A 23,790-nucleotide genomic window follows, 5' to 3' on the forward strand; every position below is an offset into this window, starting at 1 on the left:
TTTATCCGCAATGGCCAGCTAGCAACAAAGCTACATCGGAAAAGCACTGCTGGCATCAGCATTCTTCACGCCAGTAGTGCACATCCGCGTCATGTAGTTGATAATATCCCTCTGGGTGAACTCTTAAGAATTAAGAGAATTTGCAGTACTGATTCTGATCTCGAATCATGCACCAACGAAGCCTTGGTCAGGTTTCGGGCAAGAGGTTATCGGGAATCGGTGTTAAAAACAGCAGTGGAAAAAACCAAGAGTAGATCCCGTGCCTCTCTATTAGAGACCAAAAACACTGCTGAAACATCAACCACGACCGATGATAACACCACTAATCCTAGGTTCATAACCTCTTACAGTAGACAGGCCAGACAAATAAGATCGATTATGTCCAAAAGATGGCCGGTCCTTATAACGGATCCAGTACTGAAACCCCAACTCGCTGAAGCTCCCATTGTTACCTTTAGAAAAGGTCCCTCACTCAGGTCCCATATTTGCCATGACTTTCCTGAACTCAGAAAAAAGCAGGAATGGATGAAAACTAGGTCAGGTTTTATACGCTGCACCTCTTGCAGGGCCTGCAAATTTGGCAAAAGTACCCGGCAGTACCACACGCCTTTCAGTCCTGACCCAATTCAGATCAAGGGTCAATACAATTGTAAAACTGAATTTGCCATTTATGTTTTAACTTGCACATGTGCATTAAGGTATGTCGGCAGCACACGACAGCCTGTGCATGTTAGGATCCTCCAGCATTTACGAGCCATCGTCAACAATGACCCAGCCTATCCGGTGGCCAGGCACTTCAAGGCGGTACATAACAACAACTTGGAGTGCCTGTCCTATTTTGTTATCTCTGCAATTGACAAACCTAGAAGGGGCGGAGATAGGGTCAAGATGCTCAGAAGAATGGAATCCCATTTTATTCTTGAGCTGGACAGTAGATCCCCCAATGGCCTTAACAACACGGAGGACCTACATGTGTTTCTGTAATTTAGTTTTGCACAGGCCCCCCTTTCTGTATTGCTTTGGTTATGCGAGTCCTGGTAGGCTGCCACCCTCCCCCATGTTGATTAATCTTATATCTCCTTGTTGGGTTTATGCACGTAAATTTTTCATTTTAATTTATTCTTACAAATGTTTCACGGTGATTCACAATTTATGTTTAGGTATTATTCTTTGGTTAACACCAACCTTTCGAGGACATAGACAATAGGCATTCTCTGTTCTTTCCTGAAAAGTACGCTTTTTTACAATCGGATATGTGGCAATGATATTCCTGTGGTACCTATATCAAATAGTCTTTGCCCTACAAACATGCTGCTGCAGTCGTATGTTTACATATTGCGTTGATTTGCACAGAAATATGTATAGATGCAACATTACAATGTTTACAATATGGCTTACTTTGCACAAATAATTAGTATTACTAATTTTTATTGCATCTATTCTGACATTCATTTTTAATGATGCACTCTGCACTTTACTACGCATTTTTGCACTATTAATATGTTGTGTATGTGAGGGCTTTGATTACAAATATTTGGTATTACATTTATAGGCATTTTATGCATTTTATGTTTTTTGTACCATTTTTCTACATATCACATGTTTTAATATTGTCACAGCAATGTGTGGATTTTAACCAGAAATTCAATTCTATTTCCGATTGTTTTGAAATTGAAATGTTTGGAAAACAGACTACTCCATGCAGTACTAGTAGTTTGTCCTCTCTTTCTATTACCACGTGGTGTATAGCAAAAAAACGAAAAAAATGCACTTTTCACTGTCAAGCATTTGGTATTTAAACGTGATCATTTCCAACTCTGACTGTCTGTGAGCAAGGGCGGATGCCCGAAACGCGTCAGATTGCTTGGTTCAGCTCTTAATAAAATCTGTGCTTGAAGTAAGTTACTGGATCTGCGTGATTTCCTGGGTCGCTGCGGTCGGAGCCTGGGAGGTTACACTTGCGTGATATATATATATATATATATATATATATATATATATATATATATATATATATATATATATATATATATATATATATATATATATATATATATATATATCCTAAAGGTGATCCAATAAGACATGCATGCTATTTAGAGCAACTTCATTACTTCATAAATATCATTCAATTAAAATGTCCTACTTTGCCTATATCATAAAACGCTGTAAGGTGCCCTAATGTACAAACAGGCGGAATCCTCTCTAGAGAAAAACCCAATAAACAATTAAATAAATGTGTACATGGCACCCATTATCTTAGGCATCCTACCTCAAAATGCATTGTTTCTCCCTTTATGCTTTCCATTTAAATAAATTAATTGCAATCAGTCAAATAAGATGTTGTTTTTAAAGACGACAGGTAAAGTATATGTAACAAAATATGTTGTTTTAAGTCTTACCTTTTTTCCATGAGGAGTCCAATGGACGTCAATGTGAGGAGTATGTAGCATATCCTTAGAAGAATAGCTGTATTTGATAATGCCTATGAAGCAATCAAAAAAGACATTTCTAAAATTAGAAGAGTACAAGTCACCCAATTGCAGTGTCACACAGAAGCAAGCCGAACTGTCTTTAATAGAGTACTTTCGGCTGAAATAGGTCTCAATTGATTCATTGGTTAGACATTAACTACACGATTTCTTTCTTAAAAATATCTGCTATACGCTAAAGGTACGTATTTATAAAATGTAAAATGCACTGTAGTTCAATTTCCTTTTAGATTTTTCGGACACCAGCAAATGTCAAAAGCCACCTATCAACTTCACATTCCTGTGTCTTTACCTGCAAGTGTGCCTTGAACTTGGACCATGGATGGCTCCTCTTTTACGGCACCCTATACCGTGTCACCTTTCCGAATACCAACAGGTAAATTCAGAATCTACTACCCGTCTTTTAATCAATATGGGAAAATGTGCCTTAATATATGACCGAGCAGTTCTGTCATCTTATTTAGATCCTATAAAGATTTTTTCTTGCCCCTTCTAGGACTTCTACAGGTTTTAGATCCTTTACCTTCTGAATTTACACAGAATATGATCATGAATAGTAGAGATCTACTCACCCACATTCTGATCTAAGGGTAAGCCAAATAGTGCAGATATCAAAGGATCTTTGTGTAGTAGTAAGAAATGTAAGTGTAATTACAGAATCAATCCCGAATATGCCACAGACACCCTAGTCTTGTCCACGTAAACAGCTACTGGGGGTTTTAGAGATATAGGACCATACAGCGATAGGTTGTTCTCTCTGAGTGTTAGACTGTGGAGTTATGCCTTACGTGTGTATTAACAGATAACATTAAGAAACTGGTTAGATGTTGACAGCAGGGCACGCCCTAGGCCTAGTATTTAATATGATGTAGTAACATAAGGCGTTAGGTTGTTTTTGTAATTATGAAAACGATAGATCATATGCAATGTAGTAATGACATGTATGTTTATCGTAGGGTGTTGTATCAGACCCCCTGCCACGACAGACAACTAAGAAAAGTCTTGAAAAAAGTGGAATTAATCAGTTCGTACCACTGAAACGCGTCGACGCACTTCCAGTACAATTCAAGTCTCCATCACTTATGTTTATATACGAATGTTGTAACGATAAAACATAGGCGATAGTACCTGGGAGCCACGAATGTACAAATTGTATTTTACAATTTTTATGTTTTACAGTTGATGTCTGTCTTCTCAATTATGCAGGTCATAGTTGATTGTGTAAATTGCTTAGTCTTCTTTTAGGAACCAAAATATGTTCAACAGTATTATGAACTGTTTTTAACTATTTATGTTTAATAAATAATTTGTACTATATACATTTGTGTTTGTAATAGACTTAATGTTACTGTGATTTTCTAGGCTATGTGTTAGTTAATTCCTAGGATACTCTCAAGGGGATTCACTTTTTCTCAGGTTAGATAACCTCATTTCCCTTGAGTCTTTAAGGGGTACCTCTCACCTACATTTGCTATATTCACCAGGCCTGGTAAAGTGAAATCCAACCATAGGCTGGGTTGGTTTGATCATACCTGTACCACACTCTTGACTAAATTAAAACATGCACTGACGATAAGGCCTAGGCATCAGAAATTGATCATTCAGTTGAGATTAGATTACAAATTTGCCCTAAAGCGTAGAAAGGGAGAGCTGCAACAGCAGGCCTGGGAAACATTAACAGGGGCTGCGGAACTGTCCAATTGTGCCCTTTTTTGGGCTACGGTCAACTCTCCCTTCCTTAAGGATGATTCTATCCCTGAGTTTACTTCCAATGTCTCTAGTGAGGCGTGGGTATCCCATTTTTCAACTATATTTAAATCTGATTATTTTTACGAAACCAACCGTAGCACCTGGCCGATTGTGCCTTTGGATGTTACTGTAGCGGAGGTTGAACTAGGCATCTGTGCTAGTAAGGGGGGAAAGGCTCAGGGGCCGGACGGGGTCCCTATAGACATCTATAAAGCCGTTCCGGCGCTGTGGAGCCCTATATTAACAATTATATTCAACGCAGCGGTTTGTAGCGGGCCCCCACGACATGGGGAGAATCTATCATATTCCCAATTCATACGAAGGGTGATAGGTCGGATGTTAAAAACTACCGTCCTATCTCTCTGTTAGACTCCTCAGTTAAAATCATGAGTAGAGTTTTGCTGGTAAGGTTGGAATAATGGGCGGAGGCTAATTGGATCTTGGCCAGTACCCAATATGGCTTTCGGAAAGGCCGGGGCACACTCGATCAATGTATAAATTTAGATCTGTTGATCAGGAAATACACCCAGGTCAAACAGGGTTCTCTTTACCTCTGCTTTGCAGATTTAAGTAGTGCTTTCGACTTGGTGGACCATTCCATCTTATGGTCAACCCTGTTACAGCTTGGGGCCCGGAGGGTATAATTTTCTTTTTGGCCCTGCTCTACCAAAAACTACAAACTAGCAAGCGCTATGGCGTTAAAGGAGAGTGTACCCCCAAATTTAGTGTTAAAATGGGTATTAGACAAGGCTGTGTCCTTGCCCCCTGCTTTTTACTTTGTTTATTAATGAAATTGATGTAGTTTCAAAAACTATAAATGCTGATGCTCCTCAGGTTAATGGGGTTGAAGTGCCGGTATTGTTATATGTGGATGATGCAGTGCTACTATCTAGGACCCCTATTGGTCTACTGCGACTGACTGATAGATTTTCAGTTTTTATCAAAGACAGGAAATTGCTTATCAATAAAGGTAAAACTCATATTATGACCTGCGGGGCAAGTAGAAAGCGGTCAAATGCATTTTTTATAGACGGTCAGAGAGTGCTACATGTAGATAAATTCTTCTATTTGGGAATAACTTTCACTAAAGATAGATCATGGTCTAACGAATTTACTAACGTCGGTAATAAGATGGCTAAAAGTGCTCACGGGGTTTTTAGATTTGCGGCTAAGATCGGCGATAGACGTATCAGGGATATGTTGCAGATTTACCAATCCAGATGTGTGTCAATCGCATTATACGGGTCCGGAGTATGGGGATAACATCTTGACAGCTGTCTGCAAATGGAGGAAATGTGTTTCCTCAAAAAGCTATTATGTTTGCCTGCCTCTGCTCCAACTGAGTTAATCCATAGAGAACTGGGGATTAACTGCTTGTCTGATTTGATATCCCTAAGGCCCCTTATGATCTGGCGATCCATCTGGCTAAAGGAGTAGACAGCCTTTAATAGATCTGTTATAGAGGACTGTCTTGCACTAGATAACTATCTAAAAATTCCCTGGTTAAAATACATTGTTCATAGTTTCCTGGAAATTTTTGACATAAACATATCGGCTGATCTGCGTGCTGCTGCCGCAATTCCCAAAAGTGAGCTGAAGTCAATATTTCTATTGTACAGAACTAAGAGCAGGGCAATTAGCAATGGGTTATTGTCTTCCACTCTGTTTTATAACAATTATATTGGTAATGAAGGCTATCAATCATATCTATCCCAGGTGACTCGACCCTCACATAGATTTGTACTTATTAGGCTTAGGTTCGGGCTGGCACATCATCTGGTGGATTTTTCTCACCCTAAAAAACATCCGGCCGGACCCTGCCCATTTGATGGTCTATCTAAGCAGAGCACATTGCACTTTCTTATGATATGCAAGCTTTGCATGAATTTTCGTATTGCTTATTTAAAACCTTTGTTTATTAAATACGGACTCCGTTCTATAAATGACGCAATAAAGTTAAATTTTAATATGCAATTTTCTGATGTTTGCTTTTTTACTTCTACATTTTTATATAAATCTATTAATGCCAGGAAAAGCATGATGTTTTAACCCATATATATGTATATTTTGTATAATTCTGCAATTTTTGTTTCCTTGTGTCTATCTTATGTGCTTTTATGGCCATTTTTATGTGCATCGAATAAAGCTTTATGAATTGAATTGAATTGAATGAGAACAGAGTCCGGATTGTGTGGGGAGTCTGTGAGCCTGTGCAGTGTGCGCGATCCTGGAAGAAGCTGGACACCGACTCCGGCAGGTAAGTCGTTTTCTTCATATTTTATTCCACCCCCCCTGCTCTGCCCCACAACCTAGTTTTGGTAGCAGACACCTGGACTCTATGTTAGTTCTAAGAAGGTCGACCATTATATGAAGAAGGGAAAGGAATGTTCGGGATCCAGCCATAAAGTTATCAATGGCGACCCACCAGGCTGATGGCTCATTTGAAATTGGAGATGTAACTTAGTTATGAGGGTCTTCTAATACAGTGGCAAAATTAAACTAATCTACCAATCTTGCAGAGAGGTCGCATTTATCCACAGTGCGGTGCCTGCTTCCTTCACTTTGTTAATGAATAAATCGAGGAGTTGCGTTCAAATTCATTAAAGACTAACCTTTAGTACTTTAAACTTGCAGAGGATGCATTGGATAGAAATAACAAAAGAGAAATGTGACATTTGTGTATAAATATGTCCCGAAAAGCCTATTAGTGCAGGCCATTATAAGATGATATTTTTGAAAGTTCCAACATTGTAGGGAATCAGGGATTTGCCATTTCAAAACTCATACAGCAGGAGAAAATATGTATCATGGATAATCGTCTCAGGAACATAGCTACAATTAAGTGCATCTTCACTTCGGACAAAAACTGGAGGGAGGTAGAGAAGGTTGCGCTAAATCTGACCCTCTGCATCCTTCAAATGCATGGTCCTTAAACAGTTTATAAGCCTTTGCATATTTTATTCATTTCTGTTTTCTGGGAATCTAGACTAACATCAGCATAGAGCAATGCTGAATAAACACCAAGTGTGGCACTCACAGCCTCCAAATACGTTTAGAAAGTTACAAGCCCTGATGGGATTTCTTAACTTCGTGATGACTTACTTGTCACTTTATGCTGAGAGTGAAGCTCACTTTATATCCTGAAAGTGTACCAAAGTCACTGAAGACAGTCATCAGAAAGTGTAGCTTCTCAACTAATTCTGACGAGGTGGGCAGCAGGTCATCAGCAGAAAGTAATATCTTCATCTCTGCATTACCAATAACCATCCATATGGAAGAGCTTCATAGCCAAACTTATGAACTCTGGATATAGCATGCACCTTGGTTGGTGGTTCTACTGCCTACCCAAAAGCAATTTGATGCATTTAAGAGCTACCACAATTGGAGGAAGGTTATAAATTCACCACGTCATAAATAACATTTATTACAGGAGGAAGAAATTGATGTGCTGGTGCTGTTTGGCAATAGATCAGACACCATTAGGATTTGGCTTCCGGCTAAGGGCCTACCAAAAATAATGGTTTTGTAACACGTTCAAGATCAAAATAGGCAATCAAGTACTGTACATGGCAGCTGCCAAACAAAAAGCTGGATAGGGCTATCTTGTGCTCAATCGAAATATGGTTTTTGACATGTTGTGTGGAAAGGCAGTGTAAGGTATATGGTAACTTAAATAAATGATTCTAACACTTGGTGCAAAACATACGAACTGTGTTTTGTTAGTCCACTCTGTAAACAGTTATCAATATGTTAAATTAGAGTTATGCAGGTATATCTAGGCCACTTTGTTGGTGTATTCACACAGTTGTGGGTCGTGCATAATGCTAAAAAAGCAATGTGTGCCACTGGCTCTGTGTGGTTCAAGTATGTCCTAGTGGTCAGGACTCAGCAACACTATCTTGCAGTGCTTGAAAAGAAGGGCAAGGGCACTTGTCAGTGATGACTGATAAATAATTGTCAGGACTGTGCTTGGATCTCTGTACTGAAAGAGCAGGGGGTCAATGAACTGGCAGGTAAGGGTTACTGTAGGTGAGTTCTGTGGAGCACTGCTACAGCTGTGTGTTACAGTATTTGAATATCAGGAGTGCTCAATGATAACACTGATGTGCACTGGCATAGTAGTTCTGTCTACATCTCTGTGGGACAAAATAGAATGGTGCCCGTTTAGGCAGGGATGTATTTTAAGAGCTGTGTTTTGCTTCAAGTCATGGGCTACCAGGGATTTTTGAAGATTACATCTGACATTCTTTGACAGAGCAGTCTGTGGGTCCTAGGTTTGAGACAGAAAGGCTACTACTGAGGGGGATCCCCCTTTATTTGAAAAGTAGCAACAAAATGCATATCTATATTTATGTAGTTCTGTCTCATTACATTATCACTCTTAGATTAAGGTCTGATTAAGAGTTTGGGGGTCCTCCTGTCGGCTCGGCACCGCAGCACCGACTGGAGGACTGACAAGTCTGTAGTGTGCCCACCCGGTGGATTACAACTCAAATCCAGGGAGGGTAGGCGGTGCTGCAACGGTCTCACATGCAGACGTTCCTGCACGGTGTGGCAGGCATTCCATGCCATTCCGTGGAGGAACACGAGTGCAATTCTAGTGGGCCACAACATGTGTCCCCCCTGCATGATTCCCGAGCTGCAGAAGTGACAGGGGGTCCTGTTAGGACCCCCTTTGTTGCGCATAAGCAGTTTTCCCAAGATAATTGACCAAGTAGAAGAGAGAGGGCGAGGAAGAGGAGGAGGGCAGCCCGGGGACGCAAGCAGTACAGGTAACTGTTTATTTTTTTTGTTTTAATGAACTAATATTCATTTTTAATAGGCAGGGAGGAGGCGGGTGGCGGAGGGGAATTCCGCAGAGTTTGCTCCCAACTCCGTGGACCTCCGCATAGTCCCGTGTCGCCAGTTCCGCCCAGGGTTACTATTTTTACTATCTGTGCTTCTGTGGCTTTTTCTTTCGAGAAGGCCAACGTGTAAAATAAAGGCACTTTCCCAAAAGTAAGGATACGAAAATACTGCAAAGTAAATGTAATGTTTTCTAAAATATTTATCAAAGTTCTAGTTTGGGGTGAAGGGAGAATTTCATTAAATATAGAGTGAAGTTGAGATTATGAACGCCTACTTTGTGCTGACTGTAGGCTTAAGGAGTATTTAATTCAGTGCTACTGGGCAGTGGGTCTCCCTCAGATAAGGTGAGAGTACTAGAGGCAACATAGCTGGCTCAGAGAACAAGATGATTGGTGAGATTTATCGCTGGTTATTTTTCTGGAATGAAAAAGCTGGGTGTCAACAGGAACACAGATGGCATCACAATGGACAAAGCTGGACCACTCTCACGAATGTACATTAAACAGGGCAGGTCCACGGTGAGGAAGGCTTTAAAAAAACTGGGATCCATCCCAGGCATCCTATCTCTACTTTCAGCAGGGAGAAACCTGTTTTAAAACCAAAACCAATCATTGAAGATTTAGCATGGGCATTGTTGGACTTGGCCTTTTTTGCAGGATCATCCCTGAACTTTTTGCCTTCCTCCTAGCCTTTTTCTAACATGGTGTTCGTGGTTTTAGGACTCTGGGTGCTTTAGCATTGCTGTCCTGTGTAAAGTGTGCGTGCTCTCTGTGGTAAACATTGGTCTGCACCTACTTGGCATATTTAATTTACCTTTCAGTCCCTTGTAAAGTGGTATCTCAGATACCCGGGGCTGGTAAATTAAATGCTACTAGTGAGCTTGCAGCACTGATTGCGCCACCCACCAAAGTAGCCTTTCACACCTCTCTCAGGTCTCTGCCATTGCAGGGCCTGTGCGCGCAGAGTTACTGTCGCTGTGGCGGGGCACCTAAAGTTTGTGGCATGTCTGTGACCCCCCTTTTAGTGTATGTCAGTCACCCCTAAGGTAGGCCCTAGCTAGCCCTATGGGCATGGTGCATTGTAGGTAAAAGGTAGGACATGCACCTTAAGTGTGCGCCATGTCCTGGTAGTGACAAACATCCATATTGGGTTCTCACTGCTCTGAGGCTGTCCTCTCATAGGAATACATCGGGGATTCCCTGATAAGTGTGTTAGAGGTAATTCCTGATATGAGAGGAGCAGCGTGGTCAAGTTTAGTATGGTTGGAATAGTAATAATAACTGCTGCGCTACAGTTTGTGCAGATTTATTATTACTATTTTAGAAATGCCACTTTTAAAGTTGGCATTTCTTTGTGCTATGTGTCTGCCTGCCTGATGTGTATTGCATGTCTGGCTCTGGAGTGACAGGGGCTGGTGAGGTGTGAGTGGCTCCAGGGAGGGCAGGGTGAGTCAGCGCTAGGCTGAATAGGGGATCTGCATTTGGAGTAGTGGGAGGATTAGTCCCCTAGCCCTGAATAGGTCTGTGCCTGCCTAGGTGAATGCTGGCTCAGCCCCCCTGGGGAGTGTCTGATGACCGAGCCCCCACCTGACAAAGGGAAGAGGAGCCCAGTAAACAAAGTGCTCTACCACCCCCCAGAAACAGTTGGGAATGGTTCCCCCAGCCCTATGCCAGGGCAGAACAAATAGAAAGGTGGTATACAAATTGGGGCTGTGACCCCATGTGCTTCCTTGTGACATGGGGGTGACTTGATGCTGTTGGGCCCCAGGAAGAACCGCCACGAGGGACTGCATCCCTGCTGGAGGGCCCTGTGAGCTGGCCTGCCTGGGCCCAGCCTTGTGCCCCTAAAACCTTTGCCTGGGCACTTTGTGGGCACTTTATCCTTCTCCCCCAGGATGGGGAGAGTGCTGGGGCGTTACAGCGCTGAAGCTGCAACATATGCAGAGGGAATCCCGATGTGGGGATTCCCCCACTCCTGTTGGAAGCGGGAGCCCACCCCGCACTGTGGTGTCCTGAGAAGAAGAGCACGAGCCCACCCCGCGTTTGCGCATCTTTAATAGCGGGAGCCTACCCTGCACTTTAATGAGGGAAGCGAGGCTCCACAACGTGACCCGGGAGCCAGGAAAAGTGGCGCCTGGTTGTGAGCGGAGCCTCGCATGACCGCGAGGAAGCCCCGAGCGTCCAAGCGAGAGACGCTATTGCCAAGCCTGAAGTCCAGACGGGAGCCTACCCTGCGCTGGTGAATTCCTGGGGAAACCGGAGACTTCACTCCAGTTCCTGTGGGGAAAGTGGTGTGGCTGCCAGAGGAGACTGGAGATGTCTGCAGAGGCCCCGGTGAGTTGGGGCCGGTTGGGCCCATGGTTGGTGCCGAGTGAAGCACACCTTGAGGAGCCCAGTGAACAGAGTTCCCTGAGGCATTATTAGTGCCTGTGCTGGATTTTTTGGGGGAACTTTCGGTTCCTTAGGTCTCGGAGTGGGACCAGAGAGGCAGGGCGGTGCCAAGTCTACTTTCTACAGCTGCACCGCAGAAGCAGAAGCGCAGGCAGCTGCACCGATGGTGCATTTTTGCCCCGGAGGGGGGCTCCAGAGGCACGGTTAGTGCCAGTGCTCATTTTGCCTTCTACAGCTGCCTGCCCTGACCACGGGCAGTCGCAACGTGGGGCACATTGTTTTTATAGAGTCATAGTGGGGGCTCAGGAGGCACTGCAGTGCCAAGGCTATTTCCCAGCTGCACCTCAAGAGCGCAGGCAGCTACAACACGGGGGCATTTTCGCTTCAGGATAAGGAACCCCCAGCGCATTGTGCACAGTGGTTCTTTCTGCATTGGCAGCCAAGGGGCCAGTGGAAGGCCCCACTTACGCCCTGACTGTCAGGACAAAGGGCATTGGGCTCGAGAGAAAGGCCAGTTGACTTGGGGTCATTTTAGGGGAAATTGGTAGAGCGCTATACTCTACAAAGCTGCATAATGTGTTTAGGCTGAGATTTGTGCATAATGTGTTTATGCTTGTGATCTGCGCATAATGTGTTTAGGCTTGTGATTTATGCACAATGTGTTCTATGTCTAATGCTAATGTGATATAACTATGAGGTCATTATTGTGCCAGTAGCTACTGGTAGTGTTTTACATTCGCTACTTGTGCTGAGTGATGGTTCTGACAGTGACTCGATTGGCCCTGTCATGTATATAATCCCCTGTGAATATTGCCGAGTGCCAGTTGGCACAGTGTGTATATGTGATTATGATTCTAATGTGTTTTGGATAATAGAAAGGCTATTTTTATATAACCTTGTGTGGAGTTTCTTTTGTGGTGTGCCTAGTGGGTTGCTGCTGTGTTTGTGTTGCGCAAACGCTTTACACATTGCCTTTGGGATAAGCCTGACTGCTCGTGTCAAGCTACCAAGGGGGTGAGCAGGGGTTATCTTCAGCGTGTAACTCCCTTGCCCTCACTAGAGTGGTGGTTTCTGCCTGGCTTAGGCGCAAGCCCTAGCCAACCAGAAATCCCATTTGTAACAGGCATATACTCATTTCAATAAGTCTAACCCTAGGTGGAGTAGAGGACTCTGGATAATACAAGATGGGTTTTGCATCCTCGGAATATAGCAGATCAGGGCAATCTGATGAAACTTGCGGGAAATAAAATAGAAACTTCAAAAAATGAGTGAGTATGAGCAGCAAGAATTATTTTTTGCTTGGATTAGTGGAGGGCACTGATTACTAGCAAATGTGCATTATGAAACTGCCTTCACCCCACCGGTCCCTTAGAACATATTAAGACCTGCTAAAGAAACAGAAAAAGGAAGTTCAGTCTAGCTCTTCATCAAAGGAGGAATAACATATGACCTACTCTCTACTTGCCTCCAGTGACTTGAGGTTTTCCGCAGGGGCAGACAGCAGACCTCCTATAACTAGAGAGACAGAGTATGCTGAAGAAGGGTTTTATGTGTGTTGAAGATCATAATGACTCGTTGGAACTTTGAAACACATGGACTTACTGGAGCCTTTGATGAGGTGAGACCTGACCCTTAGGAGTCTTCTGTGGACGTTTGGTAGCTGTAGTAAAAAAAGTGATACATATAGAATAGACGAGGGAATGTTTCACATTTGGACCTCCGGAGAGAAGGCACAAGGTGCTGATGCATCCCAGGAAAGTTGCAATCTTGGAAGACCACAATTCCATCTTCAGGGTGCAGAAAGCTTTTTGGTCTCCTGCTTTAATACTTAACACTCATTCCTGTGGATTAAATCCTTATGCTGTAGGCCATAGTTACAATGAGTTAAAAAATGCTTTTCTCATTAGACCCTCTGTGGCTTCCCAAGATGTTACATTATTATGTTGGTGGAGCCTCACCTCCAAAATTATTAATCCAACAGCTAACAATCACTAATCATTCTGCGGAAATCACACACCTCTAAAATACAGATTCATGTGATATTGGCACTTCCTTGTGCAGGAATATCAATAGTGGATGTATTCATCTCTAGTAAATGAGGCACATAGGGTACTTATAATGACTACCTTCATGGGAACGTAATATTAAAGCATGTTCAGTTTTTACTACACACTAGAACATATTAATAATATTGATATTTTTAATTAAGGCCATTGGGCTGTATTAGTAGCTCTCAGTAACAATGAATACTGGGAGCAAATATTTTGATTATGTCCAAATAGAGTACATTTCATTTGACCGTATCTACTGGATATTCCTTGTAGCCAGAATCTAAATCTCCGCAAAAAAGCAAGCACATTGTTAGAAGCAGGTAAAGCCCAGGTTACCATGGAGAGGGCTGAAGGGAATATCATTTCTATTGGTGTGGTAGTGACACATTAAATTATAGTGTCCAACTATGAATTTATTGGGACTCCAATAAAACACGTTTTGTGAGATTTTGCTTGAACACTCACCCAAGCAAACACAGGAATGTAAGTAAAGGTTCATTAGTAAAGGCCCACTTGTTATCATTTGTGTTCCCTAAGTCATCTTATTTCATCTCAGAAGCATGATGCCAGAGGGAAATGTTGACTGGCAGGTGGGTATACAACTTGAATATTCAACTCAAGCATGTGACTACAAAGGTCTCTTTTCCATTGCACCAGTGTCCAAAATATAGTACAGGTGCAGGAGTAAAGTGTTTCTCTCATGTCCAGGGGGCCATGTCTCTTTGCAAAAGAGGGAAAAGCCATTAATATAGTAGTGAGGCTATGTGTCTCCTGGCGCTATCAGTATTAAGGGAGAGGCTGCACATGCGTCTGGGGCTATACTGCTATACAACTTTACCCCTGGATGCAGACAACATGAATACATCTCTGTTGCGGCCTCAGAAAGATAATGGGAGAAAATGTAGCACTACAGAGGTGTCCCACATTCCAAGTACAGTAAGGATTGGAGAGGTAAAAAGCACATACTAATTAGCTCAGAAATATTGGTATAAACTGAGTGAAGTATTAACTCCTGAAATAACAAACCCCTCACATTGATGACCATAGGTGATGGTTGTATGCATTGAAATAATTAAATCTTCACAATCAACTATATACTTAGAAATCACACCACAAACAAACCTGCAACACTGGATAAAATAATAAAATACATATGAAGCTTGGCAGCTATAAAAACACAATTTGCATTAATTGTAAAAGCTTTTAAAGACAAAAAGGAAATATCACATTTCCCCCATGTCAAATCGAATGTTTAAAAATGCACCTACAAGTAACAGTGTCTTTTAAATGTCCTTTTCAAACCACACAATCCTAAGTGAAAAGGCTTCAATTTCAGTGATGTGAGAGGTACTTACTATTTTGGCAGAAAACAAATGCTGGTATAGGCCCAACATAAGTATAAAGTGAACAACAGCATAGACTTGAAGAAGCACAGTAGGGTTGGTGTTGTAAGGAACCTCTTCTCCAGTCACCTGTAAAACAAAATACACTCCATAAGTGTCATACTGCCATCTCATGTGGAAATATTTCCATTCAGGTGTGATACATTAAAAAACAAATTGTCAAATGTATTCTTTTTATTTTTTATTTTAGGAGTTTTGTAAAGTGCTAGCCAGACCCGAGGGTATTGGAGCGCTTTACAGCAGTTATAATACAGGAATTGCAAATCGTCAAGTGCAGGAATCTCAAATAGTCATCAGTATACATATCAGTTCGGAAATACCGGCCTGTAGTGCAACATAGAGGCATTATCGTCCTGAGAGCCTCGCAGAGTGCACAATTGTCTTGCGCAGACCCATTTCAAGGGAGGGGTGAGCGAGGAGGGGCTAAAGGAAGCTGGGAGGAGGTAGATTATGATGAAAAGTGTCATGGTGCTGCGGAATGCAGGCATGAGCCCTTTAGCGCTGGTTATCTGTCCAGGAAGACACGGTTGTGGTAGAGGTCTTTTAGGAGTTTTTTAAATTTTACATAGGACGGGATAGTCCTAATGTCTGCTAGGATGGAGTTCCAGATTATGGGTTAGTTTCCGGAGAAGGATCATGCAGATGTTTTTTGTTTATGTGTTTTCATAGGAATGAGCAGGAAGGAGTTGGAACTCCTGAGGTTCCTAGTCTGGCCTTCCTTTTTGAGTTTGGAGGCCAGGTATTCAGGTTTCCCTGTGTGGAGGGCTTTATGCGTGACACATGCAGTTTTAAAGCTGTCACGCGTCTCTATTGGGAACCATTTTAGATCTTTTAGTGCGGGTGCAATGTGCTCAAATTTTCTGACTCCGGTGACCATTCTGGCTGCTGCGTTTAGGGTTGTTTTGAGGGGGGCTAGGTGGGATTTTGCTGTACCGGTGAGGGTAGCATTTCCGTAGTAGAGCCTGCATAACACTAGGGATTGGGTGGCTTGTTTGAGGTCATTGGGCGGGATGAAGGGTTTTATTTTGTTGAGAAACTTCAGATTGAGGAAGGGACCCTTCGCTGAGTTCTTTATGTGACTGACCATGTCAAGTTTGGGGTCTAGGGTAAATCCTTATGATTTGGTGGAGTTAGCCAGAGTGAGATTACAGTTGAGAGCATCGATTTCTTTAAGCCATTCCATGATTTGGGGGGTTTCTTCTTTGTTTGAGAAGAGAAGAATTTCAGTTTTCTCTTTGTTGAGTTTGAGGTGGTTCATGGATAGCAAATGCTGGACTTCTTTAGGAGTTTTGTTTAGTCTCTGAATATCTTCAAAGGAGGATGTTTCCAGATAGAACTGGGTGTCGTCTGCATAGAGGTGAAAGGTGATGTTGGCTTTTTTGAGTATGGAGGTGAGGGGTTCAATATAAATGTTGAATAGTTGAGGGGAAAGCACTGATCCTTGGGGGACCCCTCTATTGACAGGATGAGAGTCAGACATGAAGGTTTTGATTTTATCCTTTGGGAGCAGTTGTGTAAGAAGGAAGAGAACCACTCTATGACCACCTCGTCTGCTCCTACCCTGTCTTGGAGAGCCTTGATGAGAAGGCAGTGATCCACCGAGTCAAAAGCTGCCGACAAGTCCAGGAGGATGAGTAGGTATCATTTGTCGGTATCTAGAGATTTGTGAATGTCATCCATGATGTTAAGGATCGCAGTCTCAGTGCTACAGCCTTTTCTGAAACCCAATTGGTGGGGATCTAGAAGGTTGATGCTGTCCATATGCTGAGTTAATTGAGAAAGAACACACTTTTTAAGAATTTTGGCAAGGAGGGGTACATTAGAAACAGGTCTGAAGTTGTTGAGATGAGAAAAAGCAGTCCAGATTACAACCGATGCCCAGGCTGCTGGCGCAAGACGCCTCTTAGTTCCCATCTTGAACGATTACAAAATAAAGAGACGGGCGCTGAAAGCAGGAACACAAGAACAGAGTTTTATTTCTCATGAGGAGAACCTGTCATTTCGGACACGCACACAGTGTCGTCAGGAGGTGCTCTAACAAGTTTTACTGAGGCTTCGTCTTTTATACACAGGTTTATGATGCACAAACATTCCTTATTGCAATAAAAGACACTTTGAAGTACGAAAAGGCATGTTTGGAATCCCAGCTTCAGGCCTATTCCCATACCCTTCCTCGGATGTCGTTCCCCCTCCTAAATGTAACAAGTGATTGTAATCTTGCAGCCAGACATTCCAACAGGACACGAGGGCAGGAGGGGGCGGTCAGATCTAAGGTTGGGCAGGCGATAAGATCAGGCACTTCAGTTGGTGTATCACGCTTTGCTATGCGGGGCTAAAAAGGGGTGGGGGGTGGTACATCCACGAGGCTTGGTCTTATGACTTGGGACCGGGTCGAGGGGCCAGGCGTGACCGAGAGGGGGAATCATCAGAAGAGGGGAAGGGAGCTCCTGAGGGGAAATGCAGGGGGTGTGGGCCAGGCGGGGGTGTCATTTCCAGAGTAGGGTCGCGCAGAGGAAGAGGGTTTTATGGTCTATGCATGAGAGAGCGGGGGTGTTCAATGCGCGGGGGGGTGTTGGGGATTTAACAAACGGCCAGAGAGGCCATGGTGCCTAAAATGGCTGTCGCGTAGTGCGTGCATGGGCCTACACTGGCGGGATGATGCAGTCAATGCTTCGCAGTATTCGTTCTGCTTACAGAGAGGGGTATGGTGAACACAAATGAACGCCGCTTATGTACATATACATGAATACATGGTCATTTTCCACAGAGATTGTCGCAGTCAAGGCCAGATTTTTTCGGAAGTTGGGTAACTTGGCCGGCTTTGAGGCAGTCAAGAATGACGTCGGTTCTCAGGGAGCTGTTTATGATCTTGCACCAGTATGGAGCTAGGGAGAGTTTCAGTGTCAATTGAGTGGGTAGAGGATCTAATGCGAGAGCTGCGCGCTTGGAGTTGGAGATCAGATTGAGAATCACAGTTTCTGGTATGGGGTTGAAAGATTTCCAGACTTTCATAGGGTGTTTGAGTGCATTGGCTTCCGTTTCAGGGGGTCAGATTGTGCAAGAGGTGTTGGGGTTGATGTCTAGAGAGAGCTCAATCTTGAAGAAGTTGACAAAGTTGTCGCACAGGTCTTTGGAGGCCTGGCCTGTGGCAGCAAAGTGTTTAGATGTTTGTTCTCTGATGATATTAAAAAGTTCTTTGGGTCAAATTTAGAAATTGAAATGTCTAACACCGAATTGCAAAAATAAGATTTCTGTACTATATTTCTTTAAAATGTTCCTCATTCTTCTTTATTAAGACCTGATTGATAATTTGGCTCTATAAACACTTTAAAACTGAAATCACACAGTAAAAAAAGGTTCAATATAATATTTGGAAACACAGCAACAACCTTTAACTTCTTCTTACCTCTGGGAGTTCCTCGGGGAGGCCGAGCCGAGGTTTGCCGGGACCCCAGCCTGGTCCCTTGAATACAACTGAAACCTTATTCCAGAATCCGGGGGTGACCCACAACATGTTCCACATATAGGCCAAGTGTTGAAACTGTGAAGACAAAATAAACCTTATAAGACATGTATTCCCTGTATAAATAAAGTCACTAATTTCTTTATAATAAGAGACCTGTAATGCACCAAGTCACAGATTATAAAGGATAGATATCAGAGCTCTACTATTATAAGATTAATACAGTTGAGTTGTGGCATCACAATGCCTGCTGCCAGAGCCAGCAGCTGAAGTGAAAGGCAGGTCAGGCCATCAAGCATGATTAAAGCAGCTGTTTAACCCCTTAACTGCTGCCCCACCAGAGCTGAGACCTTTTATTGGCTGTTTGGGGCACTGGGCTCTGCTAACCAGACCCAAGGCCAGTGTTATGTGTAAAAGGTTTATTGTAGTTAGGTGTAACTACAATTGGTTTGACAACCTACCTGTATGCTCCTAGTATATGATAGGGCATGGTGGTTTAAATGCCCAGCAGATTTAATGCACTTAAATGTGCACTGCTGGATTTCCTGCTGTCATTTTAAAGGGAGCCCTGCTTTGCAGGCTACTTTTAAAAGTAAATGATATGCAAATTCGACTTTGAAATTAAATGCACTTCCAAAGTCTCAAACTACCTTATTTTTATATATGTCACCCTAAAGGTGTCCTCTAGGTGCCCCGGGGTAGTGGGTTTTGTAACTATAAACAGGAGCATTATAAAATATGTTTTATATGCCATGATGAGGGAAAAAGCTGTCAATGTAGTTTTGCCAATTGTCGCACAATTGGCTCAATAGGCTAACATGGGAATAATTTAATAAAGCATACCTATTGTTAGAAGTGAGGTAAAACGTACTTCAAAGTATCAAGGTAATAGTTAGGCGAAACCCAGCAACTTACCACTGTTGGGTTTATTAGAACTATCACAGAAGAGAAGGTATAGAACTTTCTATTTTGGATCAGCCAAAATCCAGTTTTCCAGCAGCCCTGCTATGATTGATGAGCCTCTTCCAGGCTAAGACAAGCTGCCTTAATGAGGTGTGAAGTGGCCTGAGGGGAGAAAAAGGAAGCCTCAGGTGGGAGGAGAACTGTAACTGTAGATCAAAAAGCAGGATGGGGATGGAGAAGCCAAATTGGTCTTCAAAGAGGGAAGGATAGTGAGAACAGGACACAGGCTCACCCCAACATCCTGCCACCCCATCCAGACAGGAACCCCATAATTTGATGAGCAGAGGGGCTGGAAGGGGTGTGTTAGGGAAACTTTGTCACACCAGTGGTATGGCTTAGCCAGGTCTTAAGCTCCATGACAGAGGGTCAATAATATGCCACACTTTGGAGGATGTTGTCATATTTCTGGGTCTCACCACATACCCAATTTGTCAGTGGGGCCCCCTGCACATCGGCCATGAACACTGGATAAAAATGGGAGAGATGCACAGCAACTCAGATCTCTGCCTGAAACAAGAAGAAGAAAAATGACTGCCCTGTTGGGGCCCTGGTCTGCACCCCAAAGGATTGCACTCTAGATGACTGCACATGCTACAGACTGTGGAATTATAACCCTAAGGACGTTGCCTTGCTTCTAAAAGTGAAGGAGTGGACTACCTGAAAGCAACAGGTTAAAAGAGCTCAACCTACATCAACTCCAAAAATACAAACTCATCTGGACAGTCTCCAGTGGACTTTTAAGGATTTGGCCAGGTGCTTAGTGGAAAACATAGTACCAACATCCCAAGGACCATCTCAGAGCTTCTAGACCCTTGGACTGGTGTTCTGGAAATTTGAAACCCAGAAAGGATGCTCTGGAAAAAGATCCAGAAGTTTGGAGAAGACTGGAGAATTCTTGGTAAACATCTCTATAAAGTGACTAAGAGTCATGTCACCGAACTGTGACCCGGATTTCAGGTTTGTCTCACTAAAAGCATTGGAGCACAAAACATCCAGGATTTCACCAAGTCCTCATGCTGAGCCAAGCAGCCTGATGAGGAGCTTTGCTGGACGTCAAGAGAAAAAGCTCCAAGTCAGAAGGTAAAAACTTGACCGTCCTCTACCGTTCAGTTTATCCAATCCACGCCCCATTGCGGTTCACCTGAAACTTTGACTTTGTCCCGGTCAAGCATGGCCAGATGTCCTAAAGAGGCACTTTTGGTTTATAGGCACTAGGAAGTATTTATTCTTGAAAAATTCATATCTCCGGTTCCCTAAATTGGATTTTAGTTATTTTGGTTGTGATTTTTATCATACCAATATTTCATATTTGTATAAATTGGTGTTGGATTTGATCTCTGTGTTGTTTCCTACTTATTTAATGTATTGGTGTTTTAAATGCTTTACACACCTGTTGCCTAAGTTAAGCCTGCCTGCTCATTGCCAGCTACCAAGGGTATGATTGATTGGGACCGTGACTAGACAATGTTTTCCAATACAATTGGTACAATGGGTTAGACCTAGTGCCCGGAAAAAGAAACGGGCCAAAACACAACATTGATGCATCACATTATTCCAGTGAAAACTAAAAAAAATTCCAATGTGGATAGCTGTGAATTTTGGGACCTGGCTCAGCGCCACCGAGGGAAAACTGGCAAGCCTGCACATTCTTGAAAACTAGATACCCGGGGAATCCAAGGTGCTGTGATGGAAAAGCATTGGTAGTGCTTTAGCCTGTATGTTGGACTTGGCCCTTTTTGCAGAGTCATCCCTGAACGTTTTGCCATCCTCCTGTATTTTGTCTGACCTGTTTTGTTGGTTTTATGACTCTGGGCACCTTACCACTGCTGATCAGTGCTAAAGTGCATATGCTCTCCCTATTGTAAATTGCTGTATGAATTAGTGATTCCATAATTGGCTGGTTTCGTTTATTTGTCAGACACTAGTACAGTGCACTGAGTGTGCCCAGGGCTTGTGAACCAAATGCTGCTAGTGGGCTTGCAGCACTGGTTATGCCACCCATAGAAGCGGCCTGTAAAAGTGTGTACAAGGCCTGCCATTGCAGAGCCTGTATGCAGTCTGGCACTGCCATGTGGACTGGGCAAGTACACCCACTTGCCAGTCCCTAAACCTTCCCTATTCTTCATATCAAACACCCCTATGGTAGGCGCTGATGTGTGTGGCATGTCTTAATAGTGAATTACAGCTGCACCAGGAGGAGGCAGGGCTGGGCCACCCCCCTTTTATCAGACTCCCCAGAAACCGGTCAGCATTTTCTGTTGTAATATTTTATCTATAGTACTCTTGAGTGTCACCACCTAGAAAACATGAGTAAGTTTGAACATAAGGGGGTAGGAGGGCCAGGAGTAGTAGGCACGTTGGATGCCTTGCTGACACAGGCGGAGTCTGTTTTAATCCACAAAATTGAGTTAACAGAAAGGTGACTCTCTTTATATCCACTTAGAGTCTCCTCTGAAGTCTTCTCACATCACCCCTTGCTCATCCCAGAGTTGGACCCAGCAATTGATTGCATGCCTCCAGTGAATTCTATCTCTCTAGAGCCCCAACCAAATGAGTCTTCTGTGGTAGCCAGTACTCCATCCCTACCACCCACACCCACTGTAAAGGCACTTACCCATCATCAAAGGTCTCTACAACCTATAGGTGGGTAAGGCTCAAATAAAAAAAGGAAGGTGCGTGGCTTGCCCAAAACCACGCAACAGGCATGCAAAATAGCAAAAATGGAAGTGAGGATCCCGGGCAGCGAGGGTGATTGCAACGCATTTTCGGCTTCGGGCATCCCGGGCACCAGTGACGTAAGAACCATGGCTATTGATACACAGGTGTCCAGTAACTTTGAGGATGTCCTGTAGCTAAATTTGAAGAGAAACATGCCACTATGCTTGACCCGTTATTTTTAAAGCTGTCTGGTATAGACTCGAGATTAGCTAAAATTGAGGAACACCTTTTTTCCTCAACCCCTTTGGTGAGTGAGGGTGTGCCAGGGGGATTGATTGGACCAAGATCAGCAAGTGTGTCCGAAACTAGAATACCCATTAATGTGGCTGGTTGCCCTCCCCATACTAAAGCGAAGGTTCCTATGGTAAATTCACAGGGCATACATACACCTTCTGTCAATGTTACTCATAGTAGGGAACAAGTTGAACGTCAAGACCCAGGGTTGCTACAAGGAGGGGAAGAGAGTCTTAGTTAGTTTCTCCACCTTCCACCTGAAGCCACACAATATACTAATATATTATCGAATGTGCCAGGGCTCCCTTCAGCTGGTGATGAACATTGGTCATCAATTAAGAATAAGGCCCTTCATTTGTTGAATTCAAGAACTGGGTTGGGTAATGCCCTATTTAGTGAATTCAAAATGATACGTAGAATTCCGTGGGTTGGTAAATCCCCGAAAGCCTTTAAAGGAGACTGCCTGGTCCGGAGCTTTGGGTCCCCGCGCCTAGTCCATACTAGCCTAGATCGGGCTGGGTCCGGGCATCCAAGCAGGGACTACATCAATATTTTGCCGTTAGGATTCTTCTACCGCAACTTTCCAGCTCACGTAAGAGGAAGGGATGGCCCAATGGACGTAGCCCTGCTTCCAGGCCCCTATAATTTGCGGCACATATAATATATTCGAGCTTTTTTCCAACTTGGAGGATATTGACTGACTAGGTCTCTGCACTGACAATAATAAGACTCTTTCTCCAAAGCGCGAGTTTAGTGAGGGTGGTTGGGCATCAGGTTCTAACGACTCAGGAGGTCTTTTACCACCTACATCGAACAGTCTGAAATGTGCCAATGCTATGCGGAGTATAGCCCATCACCTGTTGGTAACCATTCAAATGTTGGGGTAACTGGCCTAGTGGAGGCAAGTAGCTCCTGCCATCCGCCAGGCTGTAGCTACAACTCCGGTGCGGCTGTAGGACCTAAATTAGCCTCATGGAACATAGCTGGACTTCTACAAAAAACTGCTTCAGTAGATTGGTACGTCTTTATTGAGGGCCACGATATACTGATCTTCCAAGAAACCTGGGCCATGTATACCACCAGGGCTTTTTTGATTTTTCAAAGGTTGCGGAAGGCGAGAAGCGTGGTAGACCAAGGGGGGGCCTCATATCTTGGATTAGACAATCTAACCACTATAAGGTGGAGGAGCTTTACTCAATTGCAGGGACATCCTTATAATTAGAATACAGCAGGTTAATGTACCAGCCCTGCTGCTTATCAATGCCTATGCAAGGGGTATGCAAGGTGGGAAAGCCTCTCCCACTGTTGAGTTTTTAGACCCATTTTTAACTGAACATAGAGGTGATAAAAATTTGATAATATCCGGTGATTTTAACTGTACGTTTGAACCCCTGGACCTTTTTGATGTAAACCTTAGTGCAGAGGAGGATACTCAGTGGTCCATTCCATCATTGGATCTTCCTCCAATTAACCAATGGA

At 43.3% G+C, this 23,790-nt stretch overlaps 1 protein-coding gene across 2 annotated transcripts in view; it reads right to left on the reverse strand.

Annotated features, from left to right (window-relative positions):
• The window catches only part of AGMO (alkylglycerol monooxygenase), a 737,946-nt gene that overhangs the window by 250,978 nt on the left and 463,178 nt on the right, over nt 1-23,790 (reverse strand). For both annotated transcript variants that reach the window (XM_086941966.1, XM_086941965.1), the window contains exons 10-12: nt 18,340-18,474; nt 14,886-15,002; nt 2,403-2,485 (exon numbers count right to left, since the gene is read on the reverse strand). In XM_086941966.1, coding sequence (XP_086798092.1) covers nt 2,403-2,485; nt 14,886-15,002; nt 18,340-18,474 — 335 coding nt within the window. The remainder of the gene's footprint in view (nt 1-2,402; nt 2,486-14,885; nt 15,003-18,339; nt 18,475-23,790) is intronic.

The sequence above is a fragment of the Lissotriton vulgaris genome, chromosome 10 (assembly GCF_964263255.1).
Source record: "Lissotriton vulgaris chromosome 10, aLisVul1.2, whole genome shotgun sequence".
Taxonomy (NCBI): Eukaryota; Metazoa; Chordata; class Amphibia; order Caudata; family Salamandridae; genus Lissotriton; species Lissotriton vulgaris.